Here is a 9,544-nt window from a genome sequence, read left to right on the forward strand (position 1 = left end):
AGGTCCTTGCTCAGGAAATGTCAGCTTCAACAGGAAGTACTCACAGTTATTGTCAATTGTGGTCCTATTTGTGCTACCTGCTCTGTTTAAAATTTAAACTGTAAATATCTAAAATCTGATGTGATCACAATTAAGTTTAAAAATGTTAAAGTTCAAAGATCGAGTGGGCATTTGTACAAAGTGAAACCATATTGAAATATTTAAGCAGCTACGTATGACACGAGCTGCAGTGGTCTTGTGGTTTTGTCCCATGATGCTCAGAGAAGTTAAAAAAGCCTCAGCTTGCTGCTGTTTTAACACGGGCGAAATGCTGACGATGAAAGCTTACAAGTGGATTCTCCTGTTTGCCCTGTGGCTTTTAAGTGTCTCTTCAAATGGTAAGTCATCTTAAAACAGGGTTTATTGTGGGATAAGTTGTAAAATATCTATTTACAGAACTGATAATTTCATTTACTTTTTAGTTCTCCCTCAAATACTGAAATATCAGCAGTGTGTGTATTTTATTTGAAGAGTAAACCTCAGTTTTTCTGTCAGAAAAAGTAAATAAAAACAACACTTAAATCTGACAGATTAATGTTTGGCGATTTATATGAAAGAACATAATAATTCTTTTGTTTCTTACTGCTAAAATAAGTGTCGTACTCTTTATAGAAGCCATATGCCATCAACAACAAAAAACTTCCGTTTGGGGAAGAAGACTTTCAAAACTACAATAACCTGATTTAAAATTGCCTTGAAAACCTAGAAGGACAGAGAGGCACTATCTTAAAAAATACACTTTGATTAAACAATTATCACACGGTAATGTTTTCCAACCAGTTTAATACATGTATAATCAATGTAAAGGTAATAAGAACAGTTATATGTGAGGCTTAGAATGATAAAAACATAGATATAGGAAAAAAAAAAGATCTTCGACAATACCGCTCAACATAAGAACACAGTGAATTAACATTGTTTTATACCTTCATTCCATACCAATGAAAAAAAAATTGTAAATGCGTAAAACTATAGAGCAATGAAGTGTTTTCCTGAATTTGGTATTTATATAATCTAAAAACTCTGTATCAACTTTCTGTGTCAATCTAGTTTAGATTTTAATCCAAATATGAGTCATGATCAAACCAAAAAAAGTGAACGCCTGTGGATATTATTGTCTTTCTGTAGAAGATGAGTTGAATATATATTTCTAAAAAAAGAAAGGTTCCTATGATGGGGGAAACAGCCCACAGTACAGGCACATTTTTACATCCTGGACACGTTGGAAACAAAAAACAAGAGAAACTGTGAAGGTAAGAAGTGACAAAAGGAAAAAATGACCACCAACGTTTCAGATTCACTTTGTTAGAGAGTGATGAAGCAGATAACGTGCTGCTGAGATTAAAGGCTGTGGGTCAAAGGTGTCCTCTGGGGTTGAAGAAGTGGGTAAAAGTCTCAATCAACTACAGTCACATTTTCTACGTAAGATAAAATTTATAAAGTGGATTTATTTAACCTAACTCATCAAAAATAATATTCACATTTTTTTAAATATGAGGGTAGTATCTCCAAAAGTGAGGTTAATTCACTTACAATTCAACTACAACAAAAACATATTTTGTTTTATTTATGTTTATTGCTTTTTTTATTAAAGGCACGTTTAATAAATCCCATTATCATTGTTATTATCACACATCTGGGGCTCAAACTGCCACTCTGGGTCTCTGAGCAAGACCCTTAACCCCACACTGCTTACCGGGCACCACACAATGGCAGCCCACTGCTCCCCAAGGGGATGGGTTAAATGGAGAGAGGGAATTTCATTGTGCTGTACTTGTGACAGTTTAATGACAATAAAAACGGTGGAAACTGAAAAAACAATGACCCTCCAAAAATCTCCCTCTAACAGCTGTGGGAGGGACATCAGAAGCAAGGAAGGAAGGAAGGAAGGTGTTTAGAGAAGGACATTTGTTTTCTTTTTTCTCAAAAGGAACTATTATTTAGCCGTACATACAGCTGCGTTTTGGGGTTTTCTACTTTTCATAAATTTTTTTCTTTACATATTTGCATATTGCTTATTGTAATTGTTTTGGTTTCTTCAGGGAGAGAGCTGTGTAACAGAACTGAGGTCAAAGCTCCACTTGGCTCTTCTGTGTCCCTGCCATGCACTATTTCATCAAATGTCTCTGACTGGGTCAAATGGAGTCACAAGTATGAGAAAGATGAAGCAGGTGTGGGGCTGGTTGACCTCTCATCTAATGGGCAATCAATCAATTTCCTGGACCCCAGATCCGGCAGAGTGAAAATCTTTCCGAACCAGTTTTCAAAGATGAACTATGGCATCATCATTGATGAGCTCAAAGACTCTGACATGGGATCTTACTACTGCAAGCAGAGCAATGAATGTTTTGAGGTGAAGCTGTTCGAAGATGAAGGTATGCTGTACTTCTCAGGGCCTCTATTCTACATTTTCTGCTTTTAGTTTTATCAGGCTTTTTTTTTTTTATTCTAAATATTTTTACATTCTATGCTTTATACATTTCTTTATTTGATCAGTGGAAAGTGGCCCTATGATTGTGTTTATTATTGGTTTGTTTCTACTTAGGTGAGCAGTTTTCTGAAGAAACTTGTGGTAAAGATTTTTGTGAAACATACGAAGTCCCAGCAACACTCGGTTCTTCGGTGCTCCTGCCATGCAACTTTGACACCGGTGCCTTTAAATGGGTCACCTGGGTTCACTTAGAGAAGGGGGACGTGGTCCGTCTTTCTTCTGAAGGACATGTTGATTTTCAAAACCCAAGATCTGGCCGAATTAAAGCATTTCCAAACCAAGCCTTAGATGGGAACTACTCTACTGTCATCGATGAGCTTAAAAGCTCCGATCTGGGGTCTTACTGCTGCAAGCAGAGGAGTAACTGTTTGCGAGTGGAGTTGCTTGGAGGCAAAAGTATGTAACCTTCCTGTTTCTTGGTTTTGTCAATAAAGCCTGTGCAGATGCATACATTATTTGCCTCTCTATGGCCGCAGACCTCAAGGGACAAATAAAAAAAAACTGTCAAATAAATAAGCTAGCATTTCCTGTAGGACCAAACTTTATGAAACTACATCTTGTTTTGCAGGTAAATTGAGCTCAGAGATGAAGCTACTGATCTACAGCAGTGGTGGTGTTGCTGCCCTCATCATCATCAGCCTTTTAATCATTTGCTACTGGTTGAAATGTATGTGTGAGTAGTTGCCTCTGCCTGTCAGTCTGCTCACTAAAATTATTGTTGTTTTGAAATTTAAAACATTGCTTTATGTTTTTTTCTTAGGCGTTTCAAACAAAGGTAGTGCAATGCCCACTGTTAGCGAAACAACTCAAGGTTTGTATTGTTTTGACAAAGTAAAAATCCAGAAGTAATAAACAATGTTTTATAGTCCTGCTCACTGTTTTTTACAGCTATTGAAAGTTTGAACTTTACATTTAAAAGCAAAAAAGGCCCGTAAATAAGGTAGAAGGATATTAAAAGGCACTTTAAGTCTGAGACAATATACATACCTTCAAATTGACAGTTTTGTGCTCGTAGCTTCAATCTCTAGTTTGTCAAGCAGGCTAAACCTCTTCTACAGCCCCAGCAGGTAACTGGTAACTAGTTACCTAAAAGAAACCACAATACTAATAAGATAAAATATACTAAACCACATTAAACAAGGAAAATTAATATTTCTTCAAGAAAAAGAATTAAAAAAGAAATTAATCAAGATAATATTTAGGTGATCAGACAGAATGTAACACCCACTAAACCCAAGTATGATATCCCATTCAATTTATCAACCTTTTTTTTTTTTTAAAAAGGGGTAAAATACTGGTGTGCTCATAGCTTGAGAACAAATTACATTTAAAGAAAACTCAGAATAAATTTAACAATGCATTATCTTTATACTTATACTAGAACAAATTATTAGTTCAAGTCATTGTGAAGGATTTTCGCTGATTTCTTTTTTAAAGACCCACCCTCTCCACTTTAAAAAAAATGCACATGCTTAACCATGTAACCTCTCCCGAGAGGGAACAGTTATCAAATGCCTGTGAGAGCATGCACGCTCTGTTTAAAAGTTACTGTTTTTATCACTCATACAAGCTAACTGTGTCCAAACGTCCGCTCTAACCCCTAAATCCCTCAATCACTATATAGAGCGTGGACTTTATTGCAAACTCAGTTAACTGACTGTTCGGACAGATGATCAGCACTTTTTGCTCCCCGTTGGTCACGTAACTCCTCCTTCACGCGTGGAAGCCTGCGCCATCTTTGTTATTAGTCACCCCTGTCGGGTAGCAACAGATTATGGCGACAGCAGTCCGCTGTGACAGCGAATCCCAATATGCTTTGTGAGGAGAGCTCTCCGTGCAAAGCATTCCGGGATATATCTGCCTCTTCTGAGGCCTTTCGTTTCCTCTCATACACTTCGTAGACACTTTTTTCTTCTAACGCCCTCAGCCATTTTCAAAGAGCCGCTGTGATAAAGGCGAGCTTGTATGACTGCCTGAAACCATAGCTCACCACAGATATACACATCTGTGGTGCATGTGCAGAAAAATATAGCTAACTGGGGACAAGCACGTAGGACGACCCTACGTAAACATAGCACCAGAATGATTGACAATTAGGAGGACAACTTATGTTGATGATCCACCTGGAAAAAGAAAATCCCCCACTATACTTTAAAGTCCAGGTGAACCTTTTTATCACATCAAATACTTCCTCTTTATCCTAGACTACTGTATGCTTTGCAGCATGTTAGTTCCCTCACCATACTAGAGGGCAAAGTCACTTGAACTCAAATCGAAAAAGACACAATATATGCCTTTCAAAATATTATCATTTTAAAAAGTTAAATTCACTCATTTAAAAGATAAAATGGTAAACATTGGCTTACCCTGTTTATTTCGCAAAGCTTAGTTTTGATACATTAAAGTAGCCGAAAAATGTTGATACAGGGCACTCTACATTTGGGGTCGGATTTCTATTAATAAAAACATGCCTAAGTGTCTGAAGTTTGATACGTAGGTCAAAAAACATGAATAAATTCAGGATATGTATTTTGTTCCTTGTCCATTCATACATACATGTGACATGTTTTTGCTGCTTTCTGTATCAATACAATTTAGATGTTATAATAAAAGCTATTTTACAACAACATCAATACAAATACAAATCACAAATTTACAAGTATGAATTGCAAATTAAGGAGTGCAAAATAATATGAGTCAAAATCCAAATTTATGGTTATAAATTAAACATTTCAGGTAAAAATAAAAAAATGCATGATTGTGAATTACAAATTAACAAATAAGAAATTAGTCATTTAAAGCTTGAAATTTCCTACTGAAGATTTTTTTTTATGAAAACAGATTACGCTAATTGACGTAAAATATTTAATCTACATTTAGTGTCTTTTAAAAAGATTTTTTGTATTTTTGTTTCCATTAAAACCCAAGATTTTTCAGAATGTAAATAAAATGGGTGATTTGTAACTTTGCGATTATAAAAGGAAGAAAAATGACAGAATTTTTTCACTTGATTTCACTAATCCTGTCATTAATCTTCCAGTAATTATGTTAAAAATATGATGTGTACTCATAATATAATCCTGTGGGCTCTAAAAGGTGCTACTACAACTCCCAGTGCTCCACCACAGGAAGCAGGCGGAGTAAATGGGCAACAAATAGGTAACCTACACTTTAACACATCATGACATCACACACCAGCTCTTTTTAAAATATGATGCAAATAGAAAAACATTCTATTGATTTATTGTGAAAAATGTTGATAAAGCAAAAGCCTCACTGCTTCTGTCTGCTTCCTTTATCAGCGGGTGATGACAACGGTCTTGTTTATGGTGAGTTCACATGTCTCTCCTTTTTTTCTTTGATTAGGGTTTATGTTTGATGTGAATTTATTAACTTTGCAGAAAAAGACTTGGAAAAACTTGAATCTGAACATAACAAAAAAGCAGAGTGATATTTTATTTATTAATCTATTTATTTATTGTTTTCCTGCAAACAATAGAAAATGATGACCAGTACATAGCCTCCATCAGAAACTCAAGTGTCGAGCCAGCTGTTATGCAGCATCCGAATGGGAGTCAGCCCAATCAAAGTGACATCGGAATTTATCCAAACCTGGATGAGTTCAAGTTTGAAAGGGTGGAGAGTGAGAGGACAAGACAGCGATTTCACATTGGTGATTTATTATTGACACTTTTCTTTGCACTGGTGAATCATGAACTGCAGCTGATGGATAATTTGTCTCCTCTCTGTCTTTAGAGCTCTTTAGCAGGATACGGCAAGCTAGTGTCAATCGTCATTTCTATGGTAACGTTAAATATTTGATCTTATTTCTTCCTTTTTACATCCGTTAAGATGTGTTACTCATCCACTTTCCCATGCAGTGAACCAGGGGGAGATCCGTAAGCAGCAAGCCAGGGCAGCGCAGGCAGAAAACAAAACAGGTAACTTGGGTTTCTAATGATTTCATAATTGATAAGTGATGTTATGAAAACTCCTTATTAGTGTGAGGGAAAATTGTTCTTCATGTATTGCCTGTTTTTCTCTAATTTCTCAGCAGGGAAAGGCAGGAGGAAGGCCAAAGACTGTGAGTCTTGAGTTCATCTGTGGATCAGATTAGCGATGAAATGATTGCGTCAACTGAACTGCTTTCCTACTTTTTTCCGCTGTCTCCCACTCAGCGTGTGAATACAAAAACCCCATTTACAACAGTAGCAACGACCATCTCAACCACCTCTAGAGGATCAAGGAGACTAGACGCCATTTTACACTGATACACATTGACTGATATTTTTTGTTTTTAAGCCTGACTGCACTGCATATTTCTCTATATTTTACATTCTTGAAAGCTTTTCAATAAAGAATAAACTTATAGAATAAACTGATTCTTGACCAATTCCTTCTAGTTATATAGAGTGGGGGGAATTTTTCAGAGGCTTCAGATTAATAAAAGATTGTTTTAGGACTGTAGTAGTTTTAATACAGAGCGAGTAGCAGATTACTTGATTTATTTCTGAATTTAACCTTTTTGATACCTCCTGTTGGTCAGAAGATGAAAAGATGCTATTTTTCTTTGGAATTCAACAGGGACGCATCATAGCTGTTTTTGAGGCCTTTCCTCATCTAGCTTTATTCGGCAGGAATGTAAATTAGTCCTCAGAGTTAATGACTTTTAGGGTTGTCACCTTTCCCTAATATAATTATTTTATATTAGCATGATATTAGTGTTTTATTTTATGCCGCTGCTTGTAGTAAAAATGTGATTAAGGAAGCAAATTGTCCAGGTAAAACTTAAAATCCTTCATTAGTAATACAACGTGTGTGATTTGCTGTATATAAAGTAATATAGCAGACAATGAAGAAATTATAATTAAATGCCCAATGTAGACAAAATATTGTGTCAGGTTGTGTGGAGGTTTGAAGAGGATCCAAATGCAGAAACAGAAGCTGAAGTGGTTTCTTGCAGATTTAATGCAGATCCAGAGGCAGCAGAAGAAAAGTCCAAAAACCAGGAGACTAATGTAAAACACATATAAGGAGCATAGAAACAACAAGAAACCAGCAAACAGTAACTGAAGAAGAGTATATAGTATATATAAGAGTATATATGCCAAACAGAACAAAGACTGCAGTGATCAACTGAGTGGGAGCAGGTGTGGACAGAAGACTGACACAAGGGGGCAACAGAAGGTAAACAAGATATACATAAGAACTCAAATACAACCAGTAAACAACCAGAACGACAAAAAATGGAAATAAAACCATTAAACCAAAAGGTGCAAAACCTTGACATATTGCACAGTTAAATACTTCGTGAACTATTTCTACTGAATAAGCTGAAGAGGTTGTGGTCGGAACATTTAGATTTCTCTTGTCTTATCTAGTGAAAAATGTTTTTGATCAGTTTGTTTCAACTTCAAGGCTGAGAACATGTCTAAGTGAGGGGTGGTTTTAGAAAAAACATAGTTATTCCCACGACAAGCCAAATTGTTTCTCAATGTTTGTTAAAGTATGTGTAATTTGTTTTGACTCTGACATAACCTTCACAGTTTTTTTCATCAACATAAGTAGGGGAGACAAACTCTGTCTAGTCTGAACAGGGCTGATTACTGGGCCACAAGGGCTGTATGATGAACTGTTCTCTCTTTGCAAAGGTGAGAAAATAAAGTGCCAACTGAGTGACATCCATCGATATCCGTTTTATTTAACTAGTGTGAATAGTTAAAAACTTTTTTCCCACTACAAGGTTCGGCTTAGAACCCACCGGGGCAATTTAGTAAAGTTTTGTAGTTCTTCTGTTTTATTTTGTTGGTCTTTGTCAGGTTTAATTTTGATGTGTGTTTTAAAGATGTGTGCATCAGAAATTTTTGGAAATAACAGACAAATTGCATCCCATATTAGTTCAATATGGAAGCTACATTAAACTGCCAAAAAAGGTAAATTCCATATCGCAGTGATTTGCAGCAGATTTGTCACATTCTTTATCTAAGCTTAAAAAAACAATGTTCAAGCTAATGAACACAACATTAAACCATCTGATTGCTTGTTTAGAAATATATGAATGGCAAAGGTCTATTTGCTGACTGAATATTGTCATCATGTGAGCATTATAAACAAGATGCTGTGTTTATAATGCTTTTTTCCACTGTGACCACAAGTGGAAAAAAGAGAGGAGGGGGGCCACTAGCGGTGAGCATGAGACTGTCCTTTCTTCCACGAGAGTTTGAGAGCGTTATTGCACTCCGTGTTTACTGTCCCCCCCTGCGGACATCACAGCTGCATCTTTCCGCCAATCTTTCCTGCTCATAAGTTGTGATTTCAATCGAGCCTCCCTCCGTTCCACCCTCCCCACGCACCCCTAGTATGTCACATGTAAAACAAGAGACAACAAAACCCTGGACCTTTTTTTATGCAAACATTAAAGATGCCTACACCTACGCCCCCCACTAGGATGCTTGGATCACAACCTTATCTACCTGCTCCCCCACTACTGTACATACTAGGGGTGAGACGGACAATAGTGCAGAAGAAGTCTGTGAAAGTTTAGTCAGATGAGGCCACTGAGATACTGAGGGATTGTTTCAGAACCACAGACTGGAGCATGTTCCAAAGCTTTCATGGTGATAACATCAACAGTCTGATTGAATGTATCCCTGACTACATGACCTTCTATGTGGAGAGCACAGTGCCATCACGACGGCTACGGAGCTTCCTAAACAACCACCCCTGGGTGACTCCTGAGCTGAAAGTCCCCCTGAACAAGAAAAAAATGGCTTTCAACTCAGGAGACAGAGAAGAGCAGCATAGACTCCAGCTGGAGCTCAAATGGAGGATCAGGGCTGCAAAGAAGGACTATGGGAGAAAAACAGAGGAACAGCTGGCACAGAACAACGTCAGAGATATGTAGAGGGGACTCAATAACATCTCTGGCTTTGGGCACGGGAACATCACCAGCAGGCTGCTGACAGAGATACCAAGTTTGCAGACGAGTTACACAGGTATTGTACACGTTTTAAC

General features: G+C 37.1%; 1 protein-coding gene across 2 annotated transcripts in view; it reads left to right on the top strand.

The window, feature by feature from the left end:
• Positions 1 to 283: 283 nt before the first annotated feature.
• Positions 284 to 9,544, top strand: part of LOC107083456 — a 30,680-nt gene continuing 21,419 nt past the window's right edge. For both annotated transcript variants that reach the window (XM_015372700.1, XM_015372702.1), the window contains exon 1: positions 284 to 377. In XM_015372700.1, coding sequence (XP_015228186.1) covers positions 308 to 377 — 70 coding nt within the window. In that variant the 5' untranslated portion in view covers positions 284 to 307. The remainder of the gene's footprint in view (positions 378 to 9,544) is intronic.

This window comes from Cyprinodon variegatus, unplaced genomic scaffold (assembly GCF_000732505.1).
Source record: "Cyprinodon variegatus isolate N-32 unplaced genomic scaffold, C_variegatus-1.0 Scaffold75, whole genome shotgun sequence".
NCBI lineage: Eukaryota > Metazoa > Chordata > Actinopteri > Cyprinodontiformes > Cyprinodontidae > Cyprinodon > Cyprinodon variegatus.